Source organism: Drosophila willistoni (assembly GCF_018902025.1).
Source record: "Drosophila willistoni isolate 14030-0811.24 chromosome 2R unlocalized genomic scaffold, UCI_dwil_1.1 Seg167, whole genome shotgun sequence".
Lineage (NCBI taxonomy): Eukaryota > Metazoa > Arthropoda > Insecta > Diptera > Drosophilidae > Drosophila > Drosophila willistoni.
This window is the reverse complement of record NW_025814050.1, coordinates 10,428,044-10,454,946: the sequence shown is the minus strand read 5'-3', so window position 1 is coordinate 10,454,946 and position 26,903 is coordinate 10,428,044. Positions and strand designations below refer to the sequence as shown.

Below are 26,903 nucleotides of genomic sequence, written 5' to 3'. Positions count from 1 at the left end.
CCTCATACGATTTGGGCTTGGACATTAAAAAAAGATATAACTTTTGAAAATCGGTTCAAATTTGACATCTACGATTTTTTGAAAATTTTTGGTAGTTTTTCGATTTAAATCTTTTTTTGATTTAATTGAACCTAAACTGAACTGATGCCAATATAATATTACATTTCAAGTGCCGATAGATATTTAAGTTTAAAAATTGGTGTTAAACAGTTTCAAAATCATTATTTTGTATTTTTTCAAATTTCCAAACTGTATGTTAGGGTAGTGGAAATATTTCTCATTGTAAGAAGTAAGACTTAGGCCAAAAAAATATTCAACCACTAACCCAAAAACTTTGCTCAACTCTTTTAGTTAATTAGCTATTCCGATTTGCATGATCCACAATTGGAGATGATAGATAATATTGCCTAATTGCCAAAGACTTACCAAATTAACCTTTGGATCCGTTTTGCGTCGTATCTTTCGTGCCGACGTCGCTGAGTTGGCTGAGATCGGCGATGCCACCGCATTCATAATGGCACCCGATCGCTGCAATGCAGCTGCAACTGCCGCTGCTTTGCTTTGGTGTGAATGATGAGAGTTAAGTTGTTGCTGCTGCTGTTGCTGCTGCTGCTGATTCAGATGCTGCTGTTGCTGATGATGATGATGATGTTGTTGGTGCTGCTGCTGCTGCTGATGTTGTTGCTGTTGCTGGTGGTAAAGCAATTGCTGCTGGAGTGTTAAAGTAGTAGTTGCTGCTGATGCTGCTGCTGCTCCTGCTGTTGCTGTTGTTGAGGCGCCTGCAACGCCTCCAGCACCACCAGAGCCGACGCCTCCACTCGCTGCCGTTGCGCGTTGCAATGGCGCGTTGCTGGGCGCCAAACCGTGATGCAGTCCACTCAGCAATAAATTATTGCTGCCGATGCCGCCAGCGGCTGATGAGATTGTAACGGCTGCAGTGGCCGCAGCCGGCGATGAGCGCGGCAGATTGCAAACTGTGTTGCTATCTCTGTGGCTGGTATTGATGGTGTTGCTGCTGTACTTGCTGCTGCTGCTGTTGCTGCTACTGCTGCTGCTGCTGTTCGATGTTGCTGTTGTGGAATTAGCTGTACCTGAGGCCCAATGATCTGGTAAGTCACCTGGGCTAAGCCTGCAAATTGAAAGCAGAGAAAAAAAAAACACAAAATTAGATTTTCAATTAGTTGGGCAAGTTTCTTATTTAAAAATTATTTCCGTTTCCTTATTTTCAACTAGTTCTGCTCGTTTGCCCTCATGATCCCAAACAAAATGCAAATTATTTGCTAGTCTATTACTTTTTTATTTCAGCTAATGTAGTGCCTTAATTACACTTTCTCCTTAGTGTCTAATTAATTTACATTTAAGCTGTTGCTGTGGTTACTGCTTCCTATCTTAGCTAAATTGAAGAGCAACAAAGTTATGTCAATTACACTGTACAAAATGAAATTACAATACTTTTGCCATCAATAAGGTTTTCCTGGCATTGAAATAACTATAAACAAAGAAATTTATTTATATTCACTGAGTCTTATTAGTCATTTTGAAAACGAGATTCAATCTTTTGTCAAAATACTCATTGAATCAAAAGATAGGTGTACCTATTAGAGCATTGCATCAATACAATCAAAAGGCAATTAAAACTCATTGAACTCTAAAGTCGAATACATTTGATGCTTCAAAAACATGCTATAAATAAACAAAACGAATATAAGAGAGTTTTATTCATACGTAAACCAAACCAAGATCAACTCTCATTCGTACTGTGAAAATATGAGTATTGGTTCGAAATAATTCAAGTTCTTACTTTAAGTAATTGGACGGGAAAACAAAAGATTTAGAAGAAAGAATAAAACATAATTGCTTTATGAGTTTAATTAGTCGACCATTATCCTTGCAGCTTTTCAACTAGTCGACTATTCCAATCCTTTTCCATCCCTAGTAAGAAGCATTTGAATTTTTTAATGAAGTCAACGAAATAATTATATAAATATCTATATATCAAAGATTTGAATAACTTTATAAACAAATAAATATAAAAAACACAATTTTCCTTTAAAATTTTCTTCTTTAATGTTTAAAATCAAGGAACATTAATTTGATACCAAGCACAACTCGGTTTTAAAACGCATTCGTTTCTTGATTTGTAAGAAGGCATTGATTCATAACTCAGGAATTCAATTCGTAACTCTATTCGTTTTTCAAGTTAAAAATACTTGTGTAAGAACTGAATGTCTTGTTTAGACTTTAGAAAGTATTTGATCTAGTAAAAACAGTGTCTTTGCAAAAGCAAAGCTTAATTAAAAAATTAAGTTTATTCAAAAATATCAAATTAAAAGGTTATAATAATTGCCTAGTAAAGGTTGAAAGATATATACTTAATCTAAGGAATTCTCTTCCTTATTTTAGGTATTTATTGTTTTGACTATAGTTAATTTAGACATAGAACCGATCACCCATATTAGATCAAGTTTGTTTAGTGAAAAGAACGATGTTTAAGTAAGGTAGCTAAAATATACATTACAAGGCACAATAATCTTAAGCCTAAGCCCTAGTAGATATAGTTAACTTAAGAATTGGGCGAAATCTGCAGTTTCAAAGACTTTTCCATAGTTTTACTAACCAAAAATACAACTCAATATTTACCTAAAACTTGTATTAAGTATAATATTTGCTTTAGCTTTTAAATATGCAAGTACATATGTATGACTTTCTCTCTGATAAAGTAGCTCATGTCAAGCACTTGTCTTGAAATTTGTTATGTAGTTTCATTTAAAACTTAATTTTCTAGTCTCAACTATTTGGGGAATGTAATGTTTTTGGCAAATTAATTTCAACACTAATGAAATGTGTGTGTTGGTAGGCAAATGTTCCTTTGATTTGCCAACCTATTAGCCACTTCAAAGGCTAACTTCTGGTTGTCAAGGGATAAACAGAGCTTGCTTAAACCGCCCTTCCCGCCGAAGCCCACCCACCACACCTTCGTTGAGACCATTTTGGGCCATTTGTTAAATTTGAGATTTAACACAGTCAACATATTTCGTAGGCTGCCTGCTGGTTTCTCTGGTGAAAATGGTTGAGTAGAGGGGGTAGAGGAAACTGCCGCAATGTGAGTCAAATTAATGTTGTCAGTTTTTCTTCTTTCTCATTTTTGTGTTGTTTTTGTTTTAGCCTTCTTCCTTGTTTGCCATGTCAAGAGATGCAGGCCAACATACGAATATTTTTTGAGGCTTTCAAGTGGTCATCATCGTCATTATTCTTTTTGTCTCCTTTTTTTTGGGGGTGCGGGGTTTCATTCTTATATATTACGTGATATTTGGTTACGTGATTAATTGTTTACTTCATTTGCCTGAAGTGTGGCATTTTATTTATTTTTTCTTCTTATTCTTTTTGTGAATTTTTTGCTTCACAAATTATTTTGAAGAGGCAAAAATATGCTTGAAGAAATATATTCATAAATTGTTTTCTTCTGTAAATTTTAATTTTTGGGAAAAATTGCTTTTTATTTTGTAAAAGTTTTTAAAAGTAAATTTTGTGAATTGATTTGGGAATTTTAATGTATAGAATCGATTTGGAATCGAGAGAAGTAGTGAAATTCGATCAGATTTCGATTGCTACTAATTTAAATCGTAAAAGAATAATAATCTCAATTAATTTGATAGTCTTTTCATGTAACTTTTGGCCAATTTTCTATAAAAACATTTCATGCTAAATTTATCTCGAGGTGTAAAACTTGGATTTAAGAAAAAAGTGCTAATCAAAAAATATTAACTTCTTTGTGCGATGAAACAAAGCGGCTAACTCCATTGAGAGCTCAACCAACCGAGTCAGGCTTGAGAGAGCATATAGCCTAGAGTTCTTTTTTGTTTTTTTGTTCCACCTTTCGTGGACCACCCAACTTTGCAACTTCTTTTTATTCTCGTTTTTTGTGTTTGCGCTATTCGCTCTCGGTTTTTTCTTCGTACTATTCATTTTTTTTTTTTAATTACATTATATGCATAATGAAGGAGTGAGCTCTAGGGAGCTGCGAACTGCAAAAAAATAATTACAGACACTGGACGCTTTGGCATAGTCCCGAGATGTAATCAGCATAAAAGAAGAAGAAGGAGGCAAACAACAAAAAAAAAAAAAAGAAACCAAACGGAAAAAAAAGAAACTAAAAGAAACGGAAAAAAACTGGCAAAGACCGAAAAGCAAAAGCTTCAGCGAACTGAGAAAAAAATGATGGCAGGGTGAATGGGAAGGTGTAGGGGCGGGCAGCTGGCCAAAATGTGAATGCAATGAGTGCTAAAATGAGTGACGTATAAGCAGGCCCTAACCCTGCACCCTGAACCCCACTGCACCTCCTCTTCAATGCTTGACAAGCGCAATAATTGTGCGGATTCTCTTTTCATACTCTATGAACATTGGATAAAACAAGGGTATATTAGGTTTGCGAAAAGATTGAAGAGAAATTAAAGAAAAATTCGAAACCAAGAGTACCGAAACGTCGTCTATTATATTTTCGTTTATCTTTTCGTTGGTTTTTTGTTGTTGTTGCCTATTTTGACAGGGCGACACTTTAATGTGCCAGCCTACTATAAGCTTCATCGTCATCTATTTTTCTGCTTTAGTTTTGGTTCCTTCCACTTCAACGTCGGTTGTTTAGTTTGCCATGCCACACGGGGCGTATGATTGACATGCTTAATTAAGGCAGCGCGTAAATTAATTAAATTACAATTAATGCAGTCAGTTAGTTTCATTATTTCTTTCTGTTTAAGCCCCCATCAATTCGCAATTTACACTCGACATTTACCATCACCATGAGAAATAGATTTCCATTTCAACTTTCATCACTAGAAATAAAAAAAAAACACACACACACTTTTTTCACACATCGTTGACAATGGGCAACATTTGTTTGTTGGCTATAAAACTGAAATTTCAACCAATTTCACTTTTCCTATATTCACTCTCCCTCTCTCTCTCTATCTCTCTTTATTTTCCTCTATTTTTGTTTTGAATCATTCTCTCTTAGACGAATTTTCAATGTCAAAGCGAAATTTTTGTTTAAATACCTAAAAAGTATGTTTATAAATATTTTACTGAGTATTTAAAAAATGTGTGGATTAGTTTGTCATTCAGAATGGTTCAAAGAACTATCAAAAGAAAAGTGATTCTGAATTATGTATTATCAATTGAGCACCCACTAAAGAATCTGCAAGAATGTGGAATATATCATAGAACTTGACAGCATTTTAGCATTTAAAAAATTTAACTAAAATTAAATGAATTGTTTACATAATAAAAAAATGTATTAACACTATTTTAAAGATAATTAAAGACATCACAAATAAATTATTATTTACTTTTTCAAAATAAACTTTTCTGTGACTATAAAAGTCAATAAAAGTTGACACTTTGCTTATGAAACAACCACAAAACATTGTTTATGCTTTACGACTTTTAAATCTTATATTAGTCACATAGAACTTCTAAAATATTTTAAGTCTTAAGTCATAGATAAATTATTCAGAAAATATGAGCCATAATCTTTTTAGACTCTAACCAAAACTAATTTTATTATTGATTTTGAGCCAAAAAAAGTTCATGATTTTCTGTTTCTCACTTTCTGGTTTTTTAGATTAAACATCTCAATAACAAGATTTTCAAATTTACAAAACAATTTCAGCAGATTTTAAAACGAAACATTAGGATGAAGCTAGCACAAAGACCCTATTGTTCAAGAAGGTGAAGTCATTAGCAATACTTTTTAAAGAATTATAGTAATATAATATAATAAGTTAATAGTTTTATGGTTTAAGAGAAAGGTGAGCAATTCAGGGTAGGTCAATAAGATAATATATTAATAATTTATTTTTTAAGAATTAAAATGCCCACAAAATATTCTATTCAACATATAGTGCATTAAAATAACATATAAATAATTGTTATGCGGTTTAGAAATCTGAATTGGGAATTAACTTCTCTTCTCTTATGATTTATAAACGAAATGATATGAAAACGCATTAAGAAGGTCGTTTGTTTTGTTTTCATCAATATGCGAAATTCCCCCGTGACACATGTGGAAATTATTCATTAAATTTAATGTTGATTATATCACTGCAGATGGGAGTAGAGTAGGGGCTGTGCGAGTGAGAGGGGGAGTGACATTTTGGCCGGCATCTCGCCGAGAGAGACTAAAGGCCGGGCTTAGACAAAAATTGAGTCACGACTTCGTTTATGATGATGATGACGATGTTGATTATGATGAAGATATGCGGCAATCTGTAAAATATTTCAACTCAAATCAAATTACTCATACGCACAGTCTGCCAGAAGGCAGTTTCAGTATTTTGCATTACAATTTCAACCCCACATCAAGTTGCCATCAGCCAAACCGGCTTTAAATTTTTTGTTCTGTTTTCATTTGTTTTTCTTCTTTTTTTTTTTTTTGATTTTGGTTTTCGTTTTTTTCCTTCTGGTCTACGTGATGTTTGGGTTGTGTCGCTTGTCAAGGGAGTCTCTGAATTGAAGCAAATTATGCTGACATTGTGAAATCTCTTGATTTAATGGAATCAAGTTAAATGGGAAGTGTTTAAGCAAGTCAACTGAATGTGAAATAGAAGAAACATATTTCGAGAAACATCTCCAAAAATCAAATCAGATTAGACCCAAGTTTTTGTTCTCATGCATTTCAAATGAAACATTGAATATCTCTAAAAAACTTATTCTTGAAAAACATCTAAATTCCATACTTTTCGAATATGTTTTAAAAGTATAAAGTAACCTAAGCCGACAAATGTGAAATGTTTTGTCTTTTAATAAGCAAAATTAAACTTCAATTGAAGTCTGATTAGCTTTGTAATTGCCAACTAATTGATTTTCCATTTGCTTGAAATTATTAGACAAATAAATGAAAGTCAAAAGTCTTGGAGTTTAAATAATTAACCATAATTTCTATGAGCGATTGTTAAACTTTTGTCTTGTTTAAATACCAACTAATTAGTAAGTCAATTTTCTACTTTCGCAATTGCAATTGACAACAACAAATTGTCAAACTAAAGTCATTTCCATATGTCAATTTTGAGAAAATTTCAGTGACAGAAAGTTGCAAACTCAACATTTCACTTGTCGCGAACTGTTGATATTGCGGTCCTACTTGTTGTTCTTTCAGTGGCTTTTGTTGCATTTACCACAATTTATATTGCACTTTGTCGGGAGGGAGATAAAGAAAGGGGAAAGTTGAAAACTTCTGATGCACACAACAAACGACATAGACATTTTGTATCTTTCGCTTATTTCCAGTTAATTTAAGAGAATGCCTACTTGTTTAATGGATAATGAAAGCTTTCAATTTAATTTTTTGCAAATATTTTATTATATTACTAATAATTCGATTTAACTTAATTAGAATTGAAATTTAAGTTGGTTGTTTATACAAAAGCAGCTATTATTCAAATAAATTTATTTATCAACTCTTTTTAATTTATGTATAGTTGATTTTTAAAATAAATTGATTAGTTTCAGTTCACATTCTTTGCAATTTTTTCCAAGTATATTTTGTTCAAAATATATATATTTTTTAAATATAAAATTTATCTGAAGCAATCTCTATGCTTAATAATAATTGTTTTCATTTACAACTCTAGTTGATGGTAGCTAATTTCAAATGGAAAACTAAAATCATAAGCCAGATTAACAAGATTATAGTTTAAGGTTTGACGAATACTGTAATAGTTAATAGAAAGAAACTCATTAGAAATGGTATTGAGTTGTGATTAATTGATTAACAGACATTTTTGAGATTTCTATGATTATCAATTATTTTTCTTTTATTCGCCGTTGTACTAACTGTTGTTCGTGCAATTAGTTTTAATTCATAAAAAATGTAAATAAATGTTTCTAAAAATTCCAATAAATTGTTGAAATATCCTTGACACATATTTGCATTATTTGCGTTTGTTTGTTTTTTTTGGAGGTAAATTCTGTAGAATTTTAAATGTTAAAAAAAAAGAAGTCTGACTCATTCAGTAACCATAATGCGGGTTATTTTTGTGATAACATATTAGCTTTAAATACCCTGTATTGAAAATTGGTTTAGGGTTTATTAAGGCGGTTAAGTCTTTGGTTGCCTATAGAGTAAGTAATTAAAGTCTTAAATAAGTGACCTTAAAGAATGAATCACTTGATCAATACAGCAAAAATTCTGTTGCTGGGAAATCGAAAATTGAAAGTCAGTTGGGTTTTTTCTTTGGAAGAAATTTCCATGTGTTTAACTCTAACAGAAAGCATCTGGAAATTGCGGTGAACCATCTCATCGAATAGAAATTTCATTTTGTTTATTTGCAAATTTTTAGAGAATTTTTGTTCATTTTTGGTTAATAAATTTTTCAATTATTATGCGTAGTATATCAAATAGAGACGCACAAATTGCTTTAAATGTAAACAGTTTTGTTGTCACCTCGGTGTCTACTTATAAAGAAGTTGTCAGTTTGTGTTTTAAGTGTTTTTTTATATTGTTTCGATACTTGTTTTTGTCTGAAACTGACATTCACAGTTGGGGACAGTAGTGGACCGGCCCCACTTGTCTCACTGAGTTGGATGGAAGTGTTGGCAGGGGAGGAGGGTAACAAGGGGGCCTGAACTAACTTAGTTGCTTACCAACAAAGACTCAACCACAATTGAGTTGCTGTTGCTTCTCAGCTGTTTGATATTAAGTAAGCTTGCATTTCAGATACTAATTGTGTGAATACAACATATGCTCAGTTACCTCTAGCTCTTTCTCTCTCTCTCTCTCTTTCTCTCAGTGTCTCTGTCTTTGTCTCAATGTATCTCTCTCTCGCTCTGGCTATGGCAATCATTGCTACAAATAATAAAGTGGGTCATGGATGAAAGAAAAAGCGTTTTATAAAGTGGGTCATGAATTTTGTTTCACTCACGTTCAAGTGTATTTCGATTGCCGCTTGTTGTTGTTGTTGTTGCTGTTGTCGTTGTGTTTTTTGCAAATAAAAAAATATACACATATATATATAAATATAGAAAACAGCAACAACAAATGGCATAAAATATATATATTTGATATATTGCATGATTCAGGTTTTTCTCTTCTGTCTGTTTTGTAGGTGTCTATTTAAGTTTTGACTTTGAATTTAGACAAAAAATGGTAAGCAATAAATTTGATAGATAATTAAAAAATTTATTAAGTTTTCGGGGATTTTTTTTTTGTAAATATTTTTTTTCAAGCATTTTTATGTGCCTAATTAAAATATTTAAACATTTTATTTTATATTTTTGAGAGAGAGAATTATATTCATAATGTTTTATAAAGTTGTTACTAAATAAACATTATTATTTATATTTAGATTTAAAGAAACGTTTTGTCTTGGGGTTTCTTCATTTCAATTTTGAACATTTTTTAGTTCCGGTATATGAATATACTTTTATAGATTAGTATGTACTTGATTGGGTCGACATTAACTTTTAGTTTTTATTTTAAGGCAATTTTATTTGATCGTTTTATTGGATAGTTTATATAAAAGAATATAATACGAGCAGATATGTGAAAGAAAAGAATTTTAGAACTATAACTTTAAATTTTTGCATAATTTCCACTTTGTTTTATTAAAGGTATATAACTTGTTTTATTTAATATAGGAATACAATGATTTTTTTTAAAGAAAATTGAATGATTATGGAATAAATCTTTCAAACAGAAAATCGATTAAACACTTCAGTTCCCTCAGCTCTCTGGTTGCCACTTTGTAGTTTCTCATTGTGAAATTACTCAGCTAATGAAATAAAAATTTCAACTGCATGAATCAGTTTCGTTCAGTTGGCTCAATTAATTGCCATTGATTTATGTGTCACAATGAAGACTTTTCTCCAATTTTTTATAATAATAATTTTTTGCGATTCGCCATTTTAATTGCTGCTGTTAAGCAAGTGTTGGAGGGAGATTGGAATTGCCACTTGCGCTACACTTTCACTGACTAATTGCTAAACCATGCGTTGACAGTTTTCACTTTTCATTTAACGCAATGTTGAAAAAAACATAAGCAAATATACAAAAAAAAATGTTAACTCTTGGCAGTGGTAAAAAAATGTTGTAGAGAATGTAAAGTTTGGTATTTTTAGTTAAGAAATATGCAGCCACATTATTTTAGAGTAAACTAATATTATAGAAGAGTCTAGCCAATTTATGCAATCACAATTCATTAATGTAGTTATAAATACAATGATTTCTGTAAATTTCTCTTATCACAGTCTACTAAAGGATGACTAATAACTAGTGAGGGCATTGCATGATAGTTAAGGTGATAATAAACCCTTAAGGTGAAGAGCTAGAGTTCTCTTTTTACGTATTACGTTTCGGATTGTTAGTGAAATCAGTGCCAAGTGATGAAACCAAAAACATAAATCAGACTAGCAGAACAAACCAGTTAGTAGTAAACACTCACTTGAACTTGGGAGTAGATTTCAACCAGCTCTATTAATATAAAGATTATGTGTTTGCGTACGATCTGGCAAATAATCACCATAATAGTTATTAGATCACAGAACGGTAACTGAATGATTCAATGGGTCGCAATTTGCAATGATCGTTGGTATGATAACATCAATAGCAAAAAATAAAAACGACTATTATAATTGTAAAGTCTCTCTTTCCGGCACTACTTCCTCTCTCAGTTCCCTAACTACTTACTAGACAACCCCAACCTACCAACCTGCCTGACTGACTAACTAACTACCTGTCACTCTCTCTATCTCTCTCTCTCTCTCTCTCAAGCTCTCTGACATTGTATAACCGGCCGCAAACACACACAAGTTTCACCTGCTGACTGAATGCAATTTTTGCTTAGTTTGTTGCTATCGTCGTAGTCGTCGTCATTATTGCTGTTGTTGTTGTTGCCGTTGCCGTTGTCGTCGTCTACGATGGAAATAATGTCAGTGGGTCAGAGTCGATTTAGCATTTTATTTTGTTTTTGTTATTGCGGTTGTTGTTGCTGTTGTTGTTACTTAAGGTTAGACTCTTATGTGTATATGCATACATAGAGTAGAAAAAAAACAGCTGTTTGTAATACGGTCACACTGTAACTAAGCTTGGCTACCCCATAACTAGGCTAAGGCTAATTGAATATAAAGCAACGATTTACTATGGATAATCAGCCAAACAAAACATAAATCTAAATGCAATTCTTATAGCCAATTTTCTAGGGCGTGGTCAGTTGCATTATTGCACGTGTCGGTGTTTAGAAAATTGCATATTTTGTTTTATTTATGTATGGAAATGGTATAATTTAGGCATTTATATGCCACCGATAGTCATATCCAAAAGATTTTTAAACTTAAATGATTTCTCGAAAGTTAATACAACTTTTGTTAACGTTTTCTTCTCTCTTTTTTGTTCGTTGGCAGTGATTCAATAAAATAAAATCTCTCTAGCTATCTCACTTTGTCGCAACACTGAAAATTTAATTTATGGATAAATACAATTTTTTTTGATATAGGCAACCTTGTTGATTTTGTTTTTTATTATTATTTTTGCTGATTTCGCACACTTTGCATTCTGTTTACCTGTTGATGTCTACTAAAGTAAGGTAAACGTGCAGTTTTCACAGTCTTTTTTGTTTTTTTCCTCCCATTCAATTACTCACCTGAAAATAGAAGGGAAAAATACATTTAATTAATATTGCAAATTCTTGAAATCATGTAAACTTTTGCAGATTTTGTAATTGAAATGTCATTTAAGTAGATAGAAATTTTAGATAGATGAAGATATGTTAGATCAATAAATAAATCCATGAGACATTCTCGGTTAGATACAATTTTGCACATTTTATTCATATTTCATTCATTTGATTTCATATTTTATTTATAAAGTGAATAAATCAAGTCAGAATATAGAAAATATTTCGAAAATTGCAAAACAGCCATATGTCTAGTTTATTCGGTATTTCTGCCTAAGACATTATAAAGTTGGTAATTCATACCGATTTAATTAAAATATATAGAAAGTGACTGCTTACTGCATACTTTAGTGGGCAACATTGTCCTTATTTTACAACCTTGGATCCTCCAAGATAATATCTTAAGAACCGAAAGATTTCTTGTCAAAATCCAAGGGTCACTAAATACATGATTTGACTTTAAGTCTAAGCCCATGTTAACTTAATGTTACAATTTCTTTTTTTCCGTTTCCAACTGATAAATTTCTATGGCAAACTAGTTTCATAATAAAGTCAAGAGCTTTTTGTCTGTATGATGTAAGCTCTTTGTATGTTTTCTCTCATTCCTAAGTACCAAGATTGTGTAGACACTTTAATTTTTGTGTGCAATATGATATTACATTTCACTCCCCATTTGGGTCTTTCAGTAGGTACACTCCAGTTTGGTTTGTTAGGCCTAGTATCTGAGTAGAATGTAGTATCTGGCTGGCTTTTCAGTTTTGTCCTTTTGCCTCCTTTTGTGCCTCTGCCACTTGCATTGCCTGTGATTTTTCTACCGGATTACAATTGTTTACACACACGACTGCACATTGTCACAGTTTCCACGACGGCGGCTGGTTGCAATTGTTATAGGGCGGCGGTAGCTTCCTTCATATATGTACTTGTTACCCTCCCTTCTCGGCCAAAGAATAGCATACATATCTGCTGTCTTCTTCAATGTAACCATGGTAAATCCTTCAGAGGGGAGAGGAGATCACGGCCACGTGCAATTGTGCGTCTTCATATGTGACAAACTCTGGCAACTCTGATGTCGTGTGCCTTCGTTTCTTGTTTGCACAAAGTATAAGTTTACAACGGAGGCAAAACGCTTTGCATATGTCCAAATGAATGTGTGCGTCTGTGTGTGTGTGTGTGTGCATGTGTGTTCTGCCACTTTGTCTAACATTTCACTTTATATGCCACACCCCCTTTATTCAGTCCTGTTTTAACCACCGCCCACCACAATTGCCCAGCATTTTGTATGCTTTTCACTTTACCATTGCCAGTCAGAAAAATTTTATTCCACTTTTCCTTCTTGTCGACACACAAACACACACACAAAGGCAATACATAGACATGTATGTTTGTATGTATGTGCATAATACCTACAGTGTTTTTCCAGAGTTTTTTTCCAATTTTCCGCTCATGTGGCTTCCTGCTGAGTGTGTGTCTGTGTGTTTCACTCTGTTGGCTTGTATTGTTGACCGATATGGAAGGGAAGCGGAGTTTGCTTCTTGCCCCATTATCGGTTCGAAGCATTCGTATTGGTTTCAATATACATAGTTTTTGACATTCTGTTTGACTTGATTGCAATCAGAGAATCAGACAGACACCACCAACCAGCTGGCAGGTGCAATAATCTGACCACATTGAAGAGGGTAAATATTAAATCGTGAAGAATTCTTTTTCGATGGGTTTAAGAGTGCCAAGATAAACATGTATGATATCAAACACAATTCAGCATTTTAAAATGGCGGCTTTTTTCTATAGATTTATGTTAAACAAATAAAGTTTAGCAACTGTTTTTTTTTGTCAAGATAAGGCCAAAAAAACGAATTCAAAAGAAACTTTAAACAATTTTTATACATTGTATCATATTGATTTGATTTAGATGGATCTAGTTTCCAAATACTTTTCAAGAATTGCAAAATATTCTGAATAAAAATTCTGAAGTAGAAAAGGCAAAGCCTTGGGTAAAATAATGAAATTTATTGTATAAAATATGTGAACAAACATTTTGATGTTTTTTAGTGAAATAAACCGTAAAATATTTGCATAATTCGGTAGTTTAGATTGTTCAATTCAAAACTAAGAAAAGTTAATATTAAAGTCGTTAAAGGAAATACATTTATGGCAATGTTTTTATTGTTTAAGTATGAATTTGTTCTTTATCATCTAAAATCGTAAAAGTAATTGATTAAAGTTTCTTTCTTGTCTTTTAAAACTTCTTGCAGTGTACCGACTACTAGAATATGTTTAAGAATAAAGCAAAATAATAAAATTCTACAGTCTTTTGTAAACGGACATCGGTTGATCGACGATGGCGGCGGCCTTTAGAACCGGTAGACAAAAGGGCTACCCAATACAAAGGACGTCAAGCTCAAAGGTACAAAACAAAATATGAAAAACAAAAAAAATGCAAAGCAAAACACAACCACAACAACGTTTCACAAGGCACCGTAATAGACCTACAAACCTACAGCTATGCAAAATCCAGTTTGAAAAGATGCAAAGCCCAAAAAATAAAGCCAGTTTAAAGCTCTATTTTTCTCTCATTCTTTTTCTCTCTCTCTCTGGTTTTCTGCTCTGTATGTGTTTGCGTATGTCTCCTTTTCATTTTAATCTGAATCTGGTCCGCCTTAACCCTTTTTTGGGATTTTAACTGGGCGTTGGTTTTATTTCAGCTTTATTTGCCCACCAGTCGGCTAGCCGGCCATCCCCTTGCCTTCCTGTTGGTTGTTGTTGTTCTTCTTCTTCTTCTTCTCGCACAGTATTCTGTGCGTTGGTGCAGCGCTCTGTAATTAATTTGGCAGCTCTACTTATACACACACACACACAGTTTTACACACACTCCCACACACGCAAACACACAAACTGAGTGAAAAAGAGAATATTTAAAACACAGCGTAATATCGAATTACCTATTGCCAAGTCTGAGATGAGGTTTCCGCTCTTTTCCCCGTCAGATTTAGCTTTTTTTCTAGAGTCTAATTGCAGCAGGAATGATAAAAGAGCCAGAAGCAATAATTGTGATATTATCAACTATAAGTTGCCAAAATTTCGAAAACCAAAACCATAGTTTGAAAATTTTGGATTGTCTTTCCCTAAGTAGTGTTTTTAAATGAGATTGTAACATTTTACAGAAATTTGCTCTATTGAAGAAATTTCTAAAGAGTTTGTTATGTACACCCATTCGAAATCAGTTCCTATAAAAAACTGCTAATACTATAGGCAGTCCTTTTTAGCACAGTCTAGAATTTCTAGTTTTTGAAACTATAACATTTGCTAGCCTTTTAATTCCAAACTTAGCTATTCTTTGGGTTTTATTTTATGACATCACTGATTGACATGACGTGTTACAAAGGGAGAGCGACAGACAAAGAGAAAAAGAGGAAGCTTAACAGCCTGAGCTCACCATATAGGGTGTCACTTAACTCGCTTAGAGCTAAAACTTTCGGTAAACAATTAATAATTAAATTTTCGAAAAGTTTTTCGAAAAAAAGATTGTAAATCTAACTTAAGTTCTTTAGTCAAAAACCCCTTCCCTCATTCATTTTTTTTTTTGGCTTTCCAACTTAATTAACTTTACTTTCTGCTGCTGCTGTCTGCCTCAGCAGCTCGACTTACAAATAAAACAGAATTGAAATAAAGAAGAAAAAAAAACAGTCCATTTAATTAAATGTGCATGAAGCAGCAGCAGAAACGACAACAACAACAACAACAACAACAGGGAACATGCAACACAGAAAATCAGCAAACCTGCAAATGCAATCTGAGCGACAGCGTCAATGCCAGTGCTTGTCAAACTGTGACAGCCCCGTAGAATGGGAAAAGGAGTGTACTGTAGAAATAGGCGAGACATAAGGGGCGACTGACAGGACAGGAGAGTAAATGGAAATGGTTTCAGTGAGTGAAAAAGCGATTTCAAAGTTCCCAAGTGATTTGCAATGATACAAAATATTCAATTGAATGCATGAACATTTCTTATCATCTTAAATTTAATGTTAGATCTAAACTGGGAAATACTGAAAACAGTTGATGTCGGTTATAACGAAAGCGTTTATTTCGCTTATAAAGAAAGAATGTTTGATTGCACAATCGGTTAAAATAAAGCAATATATCCTGTCCCTTAGGTATGTATGTATTTCATTTCCTTGAGTGATAAACAGATCTGGAAACTTTGACTTTGCCTGAATACTATTAACATTCGCGATATAAAGAATGCAATTAAAAACCGATATGAAAGTTTATGTCAAAATCCTGCAGAAAGTGTTCTAAAGTAAACTTAAAAAAGATTCCTCAAAGAAGAAGGACTCGAATCCTTTCGATGGACTTATATATCTCTTTGTTTATCCCATTTAGTAATGTTTTGTCAAATTTCAAGGACCATAACTTTTATATTTATGCAAAGTCAGCCTAGTTAAAAGCATATAATATTAAAAACGAACCGCCTAATCTAAATTTTGTAGAAAATTCAACAATTTTTGTAAAGTTTTCAAGCATTTGTGGTAATTCAGATAATTCAGAAAAAATTTAAATAAGTTTCATACATATGTAGGTATGTGTATTGGCTCAAATATATAAAATCAGATCATGGTTTAGGATATAGAACTCTAGTTCTTTTTTAATTCTATATTTCACTAAAAATCTTTACACATTTTTAAAATTTTTATTCAGTAGCAAACCTTCTGAAAAAGAAATTCATAGGAATTATGAACTTTTAGATATTTTCTTGCCATTTAATATTTAATGTGGAAAGTTCTTTCATTTGGTTTTGCAGCCATTCGTGAAAGAACTTTAGACACACCATCATCAATTGCATCAAAAGGCCTCAAATGTCCCCCCAACCCAAGTCGCACCCCTTCAGCTGCCACAACTTCACTCAGAATATATAAGCATATACAGAGAGAAATTTTAATCTTGGTGAAGTTTTTTAACATATTTTTGCATTTACGTCACATGAAATTACACTGTGCGTGACATGCTTTTATGTGTTGGTATGCTGCCTGTTTCTCTCCCCTGTGTGTGTGTTTGTGTGTGTGAACATAACCTCGCCTAACCCAAAGGCTGCCAGAGATGCATAAACTTCAACTTCAAAAACAACAAGAACAACAAGAACTGCATCAACGTTGACATATTTCCGCAATATTGCCGCAAGGCGAAGCCAAGCTCAAAGCACTGAACGGACAAGTTTTCACCATGCCACCAGAGAGAAAGGGAGAGAAAGAGAGAGAGAGAGAAACACAGTAGTGTCGTCTGTTGCACAATTAAGATTTTGTTATGCAAGTCCTTTCCCTCTCTTCTGCAACTGCAGCTGCTGCCGCCGGGTGCATTATGCTGCATTGAGTTGTTGGGGTAGGACGACCAAACCAAAAACAACCAAAGATCCCAAATTTCTTTATCCTGCATTTGTAATACCCTTGCTAACTCCATTTTTTACTTTATTGTGAAATGCTGGTTCACGAGCAAAGCAAATAATATTTGTTCTAATTGCTAGGATATTATAGAATTGTATGAAATTCTATGTTCTCTGTTAAGGAATAAGTTTGATTTTGTTGTAATTTCGCGTGAATTGTGTTTTTTTTTAATAAATTTCTAGTTGGTTCGACTCTTTTATGGATAAATCAAAACCTATTCCTTGTTAGTAACTTTGACGGAAAGATAATAAAGAATATTTGTATGTTTTAAAAAGTTATTTTTGTATTTAATTATTGTTCGTACGTATTTCGATCTGAAATGACTCACAATATGAGTTTCTTAGTCAAGAATTAGTCTAATGATGATTCAAATATTCATTTATTCAGTTATGATTCACTTATTTATTTAGAATTTCGAATCTTAAAATATATTCCAAAATTAAACTTTAAAAATAAATGAAGCGTATATTGAAATTATTATAAATTAAAACACAAAACGTTTCTAAAACGTAAGTTCGTTCAAGTCAACACACAGTTCGAGAAGTTTGCCCTTAGAATAGGCAAACTACCCCATTTTTTTGGAAAGTGTATAGAAATGAAGTGAAAAGTTTTTGAAGCCGGTGTTGCTTGATATCAAAGTGCAATATGAATCTGTGTTCCTACCCCTAAGCTAACATTGCATTCGATGGGGTCTGTCAAAACTTGTTGCTCTCGTCCCCTCTCTCTCACGCTCATTGCTTGTTTCTGTTTTCCTTTCTTTTTTTGCCATTTTTTTTTCATTTCTTTTTGTCTTCTTCGTATTGCCAGTGAGAACTTAACGAAGCATAAAATTGCGTAATTTACTGCGCATTTAATTTCGTGTTGAGCTCTGCAAAAGAATAAAGTTCCAACAACCACAACGACAACGGAACAAGGGAATATGAAATAAAGGTAATCGAAATAGATGTTTGAAGCTAAGCTTTCGTTACGGTTAAAGCTTGGTAGCAAAAATCAAAAACTTTTTATGGCGTCGTTAATTTTGTTAATTTTGGGGCCAAAAGAGTGTGGGTGCTTTTCGTAAATAACCAAAGTCATTACAACAAATTACGAAAAAAAGAACAATAACATTTTTTTGTTTGTTAAACTTTGAGAATTCGATGTAATATTTAATTTGTGAAACCTTCAAAATAATAATTTTTAGCAACCAAACGAACTGATGTAAAAAAATAGTTCAAAAATAACTTTTTAAAAAATGTTCCAAAGAAACTTAAGAATTAACAGAATAATTTAGTTCCACCTATCATTTGGAAGATTGTTTAACAAAAATCATAAATTTAAATTCCTAACTCGACTCAAAAATTTTTCATTTAATACTTGATTGAAATATGATCCTCAGCGATTCATATGATTAAAAATATGACTCTAAAATGAATCGAATATAAAACAAAACAAGTTCTAAAAAAAGAAGAAGTTAATTATGGTTAGAAAACGAACTCATTTATGACTTCTTCAATTGGAAAAAGAATTCAAAAAAGTGTTTTATGGTTTTTAAACTAAATTCATATCATTTTTAATTAGAGAAAACCTAAAAATATTTAAATTTGTTTATGTAATTGCACAGTTAACTGAGAGTTATACATACATTAAACATTTATTTGTACTATAAGAAAATTAATTAATGTCTTTTGAAATCACATAACAACTTTAACAACGAATCTTTATACTTCATCATAACAAATACGATCTCTAAAATACTCAGGACCTAATCATATTAGTTTGCTAAGGATTGTTATCCTTTCTATTATCCCCGATGCAACTACTTTTGAGAATTGTCTCTCGGATTTGAATTAAATAAATGAATTCTGACATGAATTTATAATAAATGTGAGTTTAAATGTGAGTGACCTTATTGGAAACTCACGAAACTAACAGTATAATATTGGTTATAAAACAACTATAATTTCTTAACCTTTCTTTGATATTTAGATTGGATATGAATGAAGGAAGGAAAAAATGATTTCTTTTTCAATTCAATGAAAATAATCTGACATAGAGTGAGATGAAAATGGCAAAAGTAAAACGTTTGGATTAACAATTGTGTTAGCATCAATATTTAACAACAAATATAAATAAAATAACAAACTATTCGAAAAACCTAGCAAAGTAAGCTTTGACAAATAAACCTTATCATAGTTTAAAATTATAAATTTTAAATGCGATGTGATACCATAATTGTTATACCTAGATTTATGTATATCATATTTTTCATACTGAACAATTATCAAAAACAAGACATGCAATGTAATTATTAAAATTATTTGTAATAAAAAACAAAGGAGACTCATTTTGGTAATATTAACCACAAAATCCTCATCAAAAAACAAGCTAATCTCATTTGATAAGCATAAATTAGACCGCGTCTAACGAGGCTCAACGAAACTCTATAAAAATTCACACAGCAAAGTGTCTTAATCGTAAATTTCGCAGTCAATCATCATCGCTTGGCGCTAGAAACTCACCTCAAAACCACAAAGGCATACATAAAACAGAAAAACATTCAAAACACCGAAATAACCCACAACGCATACCGACTTTAAAATGCCGTGTGAATTTTACATCAAATACAAAACACATACGAAAAAGAACGTCCAAAACCATTATGCAAATTGACTACGAAACGATGTAACTAACTTCGATGGTCTGGCCAAAAGGGAAATGAAAAACTTATCTCAGCCATCAAAACAGCAGCAACATTTAAACAAAATAATAATAATGAAGATTACAGTGGATAAGATGCGGCTGAAAAGGTGAGGTCAATCGGTGTATTTATGTATGTATAAAATAAAGAAGCGTGAGAACTTGCAAACAATGCAAATAAAAATCTTCATCCATGCATGTAAATTTGTCAACAAAGATACTTATAATGAAAAAAATCTGATTATCAAGAATAAAAACCATTTGTAAACTCTACCATTTGTAACTTTAAGGAAAAATAATTCACGATAAGTTTTCCATTTATTACATTTCGTAGAGGTTTCATACAAGAGTTAAAACTTAAATGGAATCAAGCAAATTGATTAAAATACTGGAAATCCTTTCCTTTATTCTATAATAAAGCTGTGAGATATATTTTATAGTGCTTTAAGGAAAATTACCTATAAATGATGACATATTTCTGATTTTTAAAGTATTAAAGTAAAGTTACATTAATTTGTTATTTTTTTAAAAAGGTCACAACGATTCTGCCCAATCTACTGGCTTTTTCATGATTCGTCCTAATGATTAAAAAACCGACAATCAGTTAAAAAATCAACAAATTAGAGAAAAGATGATGCTAAGAAAAACAGGCCAATTTTTGTAACTTTAAGGAAAAATAATTCACGATAAGTTTTCCATTTATTACATTTCGTAGAGGTTTCATACAAGAGTTAAAACTTAAATGGAATCAAGCAAATTGATTAAAATACTGGAAATCCTTTCCTTTATTCTATGATAAAGCTGTGAGATATATTTTATAGTCCTTTAAGGAAAATTACCTATAAATGATGACATATTTCTGATTTTTAAAGTATTAAAGTAAAGTTACATTAATTTGTTATTTTTTTAAAAAGGTCACAACGATTCTGCCCAATCTACTGGCTTTTTCATGATTCGTCCTAATGATTAAAAAACCGACAATCAGTTAAAAAATCAACAAATTAGAGAAAAGATGATGCTAAGAAAAACAGGCCAATTTTCTAATAGTTTTTGCTTTATAAATATTATTATTCTTTTTACTATAACTATTTTGATGGTAAGAAATAACAACAATGTTTCAATGTATTTAAATACTGTGCCGATTTTGAGACATAATAAAAATCATAACAATAAAATATGATATACAAATGCAATAAAAATCAATTGGAATACTTTGCCAGCTCATTTTGTGCGCCACAAACATTTTGTTTCTTAATTACAAACACACTTTCCGAATTATTTTGCTTTCTTTGGACGTTGTAGAACGATATAACCGAACCTATACCCTACAAATATATATATTTATATATGTTTAATGTAGGTATATATTGTAATATGAGCAAAATCTACTCTAGATGGTCGGCTTATCGCGGACACAGGCCAAACGAGTCAAAGTCAAGTGGAGAAGACCTTTTGCTATTTTTAAAATAAGAATATCAGTTTTTTTGTTCTGTTTTGTTTTCGTTATTTGATTTGAATTTGCACGGCCAAATAAATATTTAATTACCCGAGAGAGTTTACAACTTTGAAATAATAAAGCAGATCATATAAAATTTCACATTTATGTTTGTCTACACACATGTTTGTACGACCAAAGCCAATGAACCCACCATCTATGACTAATAAAAAATAAAAATGGGGCCAAAGAGGGGGGAAAAAACTGCCTCATTGGCAAATATTTGCTTGTGAGCCGCATAAATAAAGAAAATTCTTCCCAAAAAAAAAAACACCCGACGATGTGTCTATATACCCCCAAAAACGGCGTAATGTGCAATAAGGAAATACTGCTCCGATTTAAATGTATAACGAATGAGTAATAAATTTTGCATTTAATTTATGCATATACAAAAATGAAGAAGGGAACCCCACAAAACGAACTGTGTCCCATACCCTGCACTTATGATCTTATAAATGCTTTGCATTGTGCAGATATTCAAACATAATGAAATTTTTCAGTGGCATTATTGATATGAAAATGGTGAGCAATTATTTTAATATTAACAGTCAAACTACTATGAAATGGTAAAAGCTATTTCTGCAAGTAAATTTATACTCTTGTTTTAAAGAACAAAAGATAAAGCAAAATACTAATTGATTGGAGTTACATACATAAATCAAAAACTTATATTGCAAATGGAAATAAAAGATCAAATAGTTAAGAGCGAAGAGATTTGGATTCTGTGTAGTTATCTAAAAATATAGGAAAAAAGTACTAAAAGAATTTCGTTTGCCCTTATTCCTTAATGTTGATATTTAGTTGACACTTTCCAGCCATGTTTTCTAACTCAAAACATTTTGAGCCTCGATAACTTTAACCGATTTTAGTTATATAAAGATAAAAGATGATCTATCTGTGACAATAAGTGTTGTATTGCTGCACATCAATTATATTTTTTAACAATGGGAACTTCAGGTATTATACAGATATAGTTTCAAACGCTAGTTATAAGAAAAATATAGAATAATACATCGATATATTTCACAGTCTCAGATTACTAGATATTCTACAACATATTTAAATTTCATGAAAATCGGGGACTCGCCTACCTGAAGTTCCCATTGTAATATTTAACGAATCAGACGATTATAGCAAACTTTGTTCGTGTTAAGATAATTATAAGAGTCTAAAATGCACTTAATTTTAAATACTCGATCAAATATCTTGACTGAAATTCTATGGATGTTTGTTAAAAATATTTGTCACTAAATTTTAAATTCTCGTAGGAATACCTAGAGACTCTAGATAAAATTCTTTAGATGTTTAGAAATATTTGTCATTCCCAATTTTAGTAGGGTATTTTAAAGTCGTTGAAAAATATCTTGATATGTTTCTGAAACCTAAACATTCATTTGGTGGTCAACTCGTTTGGGTAATTAAATTTTTTTGTGGGCCATAAAAATATATAAAAAAAAGTGCTGGCCAACGGTTACCAAGAAAACGAAGGCGTAAAGTACTTCATCTCTCTCTCTCTCACACTCTTTATTTAGCCAGAAATGTCTGGAAAAGAGCATTCCACGTTCGACGAAATGCATTGGTCTATAAAAATAACGTTGTTTAAAATGAAAACACATTTCCACAGACAGCAGAAGAGATGGCCAAAAGGGAAGTCGGCAAAAGAAAATAGCGCAATAAAAAAAAAACTGCCAAGTGTTAAAAATTATGCGAGAGCCATGAAAAATTAGTAGCATAAAACGCGGTTAGCATAAATTTATGAAATTTATAAATAAAAATAATAACATTCTTCTTCTCAATATTTATTTGTAATTAATTAAACTTAAATTTTTTAGAGTTTCTTATTTAATTCAAGTAGTTAGAAACAAATGTCAAAAAACATGAATTAAAATCTTAAAAATTAGTTAGATTTATTGACCTCAAGATTTAAAATAAAATCAATCTAGATTACCTCTAATTACATCAAGCTTTAATAAAAGAATTATATGTATATGACAAGGAATGTGATATATTCTAATTAATACTTTTATTTCCAATCTAAAGTTGGCTTAATCATTTCTAGCTATTTTTATCTTAGTTTTGATTTTGCTTTTAATATCATTCCCCCACAGAATTTATCTAACATTATCTTAGACGACAAAATGTCAAATCAAAACCATTCGAGAAAAAAACAATAAAAGAAATTAATCTGTTGTGTAAACACTTATGCCTCATGTATTCCACCCACATATTTCGAGTGACCCTTCGTCACAAAACTTGTCTTGGCGACATATTATACTAAGACAAACAATCTTCTAATGGCAAGGAGCAAAAAATAATAGAAATACCCATTATCGGCCAAGCTACTGCTGCTGTCTCTCTATGGCCGCAATTAATTTTCATTACAAGGCAATAAGCAAAATTAAACACGAATCAAGAGGCACCCCGCCCCCGTATAAAAGCCAAGACCAGAGATGAGGTCCCTAGATAGGGGAAGGGGACGTCAGAGGATGTCAGACAAAGTTTGTGCACTGTTGCTTTTTGCCCACAATGTGTTGACATTAATAATTTATGAGAATTTTGATTTGAGCGGGGACAAAAGGACAAATGTTGACAGATTTGTCTTGGCCCGAAGGTCAAGATTTACTTACTTAAAATCCAATCAAAATGTATTCAAAATGTATTCTTACCTGCAAATAAAGGTGAAAATAAAGAAGATAAATTAGTAAATTGAATTTGAAATTGTGCATGAAATAGTTGTAATTAATTGTAATTTACATCTATTTTATTTTCTAAAATATAATCAAAAACATATTATAAATTAAATTGGTTTTGTTTAAAACCCTAAAATGTTGCCAAATTTTGAAGACTAACCAATATTATGTTAAACTTAGACAATTACTTTTTATATATTTATTAATTTAATGTAAAAAATAACTAATTCCAAAATTTATTTGATATTAAATATTATTTGTTTATTGTTTATTTGTTTGTGGATCCCCCAAGTTGAAAATTTTTTAACATGTAGAAATTCTTGCGAAGATCTAATTGTAAAATTTGTTTGTTCAATCAGTACAATAAAAAAATAATTAATTAACGATTTTCAGACATTTACACATATATATTTTTATAAAAAATTCATTAAAAGAAGCCTTCTAAATATTAAAAAAGCTCAGGAATATAAAATGAAATGAAAATTTCAGCAAACATTTTATAAAAAAGCAAAAAACAAACAATAATTTTTGTAAGGTCAAGTCAAAATTTAAAGTTTCATTGTCTAAATACAATTTGGTTTCATATTTTTATTATTTGCCAATTGTGAGTCACAAACTGGACAAGACAAAGAGACGGTCAATTCGTTTTGGCCATCATTCAATTGAAAAAATACATGTAATTTGCCAAAATTCAACAAAATTGCAATGAGGCATATGATTATTTTATTTTGTTTGCAGCTTTTTCGTTTTTGTGTGTTTGGTTTTCTTTTTTTTTTGATTTTTTTGATTTTTTGTATGCGTGTGAAAGGCAAAAGACAACAATTCATTCAATTTGATTTCAAACAATTTTAAAAATAGATTTGTATCTAAGTATTTCGTGTGTGTGTGTGTGTGTGTGTGTGTGTGTGTGTTTGCGTGTGATTTTTCAGGGTTAAGTTTATTTTGAGCTAATCGAGCGTGAATGAAATATGAATAAATAGAGAACAAAGTGCCCAAAACAAAAAAAGAAGAAAACGAGAAATAAATACAGAAACTAAAAAAATAAGTATATAAATATGTTTACAAATTTACAATCAAGTAGGTAAATATCTTTGAATTTCAGTTGATTGTCAAAAAGCTAAACAAAATTTGTAAATTATTTTAGATCATAGTTGATCGGTTTATATTAGTTATATTTATTAGTTAAATGAAAAGATTTATTACACTTTCCCAAAACTTTTCCAAATAAATTCTTAGTAAAGGAAATTTCAAAGAATTTCCACTGAAAGGAAAGAGGCAGTAATTTAAATAAGCCTTTGAGAACTGTTTTCATTCTAACTACAACATTAAGTTTTTATAATTTTCATTTAAAAACTTCTGTTCTGTGCAGTTTAAAGCCTTTTTGCAGAGACTGTTACAACTTCTTTTTTAATATTGTTTTCCAAATGGATATTGAATATTTTCAATGTGGTTCAATTGCTCTGGCAAAGACTTTTTAATAGTAATTTCCCACTATGAGCCAACAGCCAATTGAAGCTGAAGAAATATTATATTATTTTCTCATGTTTTTAGTTGTTTTTTTGGTATTAGGCTAGGCCGATTACACTTCTCGACATTTTCAAGAATTGGCTTCTTGTCTAGAAGATGTCTTCGATTCGTTGGCCAACTCTTAACGGTTACCCACTAACTGGTTCCAGATGCGAGCATTGATAATCTTCAACTGGAAAAAAAAAGAAAACCAACTTGTCGCGTCATCCAATCAAATTGAAACAAAATGCGACACCTGCGGTAGCTTCTTCTAGCATACCACCTCGTATCAGATGCCAATGAACCAAGAGACCATTTTTTTTCTTTTGGTAGGCCAAAAAAAAAGAAAAGGGTCTGAGTTATATTTGTAAGAAACATATAATGGCACGTGTGAAGTGATAAGATAAGCATGAAGATACCATTTTAATACAAGGTGGCGACTAACGGGCAGGCAGGGGTAATCAATTAGAAAAACTGCGTATGCGGTGAATGTCCTGTTAGCCATTTATTTTTTTTTTGGTAGTTCAGTGAACTTGCCACTTGCCTGCTTGTTGGTGGCCTAATGAAGTGTGCGAAAGAGTAAATAGTGACTCTGTCTCTTTCAGTCACTCTTACTTACTCTCTCTCTCTCTCTCTCTCTTTCTTTCTCTCTACTCATCATACTACCTTGTTTTGTGGCAATTACAGGCAATTTTTTGGGTTAAGCAAAAAGCCAACCTACAATAAATGTCCAAAACATGCTTCACTTTTTTTTTATTTATTTAATTTTTTTCGCTTGAGTTATAAAAATAGTTAAATTTATGCGCTGACGTCATTTTGTTGTGTGTTTTGTTGGTTGCTTATGGCCCTAGGAAATGCGAGCGAGTAGAGAACCAGAACAGAGAGATATATATATAGAGTGAGAGAGAGAGAAAGAGAAAGAGAAGAAGCAACTGTTTGGTCTTGGACTGGTTTAGTTCTCCCCGGCCTACACGTCAGAGTCAATAAGCTCGATACAACTCTCCGGACACTCTCTGGCCACTCTTGGGCAATTTCTTGAGTTCCTGTTCGATTGCTTTAATTATGGCTGCGTCATTTTTTATTTCATTATTATTATTATTATTGATATTCTGGTTGTCGATGAGTTAAGGCAATCAATATTGAGTGGTAATAGGCAATTTGCTATTAGCGCTAAAGAGTAACCCAAAAAGCAAAGAGGTCTGGAAAGAGGGGATCTTAGTAAGTTGAATTGAGTTCTAGGGCTAAACACTTTCAAAGGGCCGATACATACATATTGTATATATTGGGTTTTTCCTTTCTATTACACATGTAGATAACAGCAAAAAGATTCAAATACTTGAAGAAATTCTACATGATATACATATTTTGACAATTTCTAGACCAAAATTAATTATATTTAATAATTTTTAACGTTTTTAAAGTTCATATAGACAGGATT

General features: G+C 31.8%; 1 protein-coding gene across 2 annotated transcripts in view; it reads right to left on the bottom strand.

Annotated features, from left to right (window-relative positions):
* LOC6641848 overlaps positions 1-26,903 on the bottom strand; it is a 124,206-nt gene that overhangs the window by 16,646 nt on the left and 80,657 nt on the right. For both annotated transcript variants that reach the window (XM_023176028.2, XM_023176029.2), the window contains exon 4: positions 427-1,129. In XM_023176028.2, the coding sequence (XP_023031796.1) occupies positions 427-1,129 (703 nt within the window). The remainder of the gene's footprint in view (positions 1-426; positions 1,130-26,903) is intronic.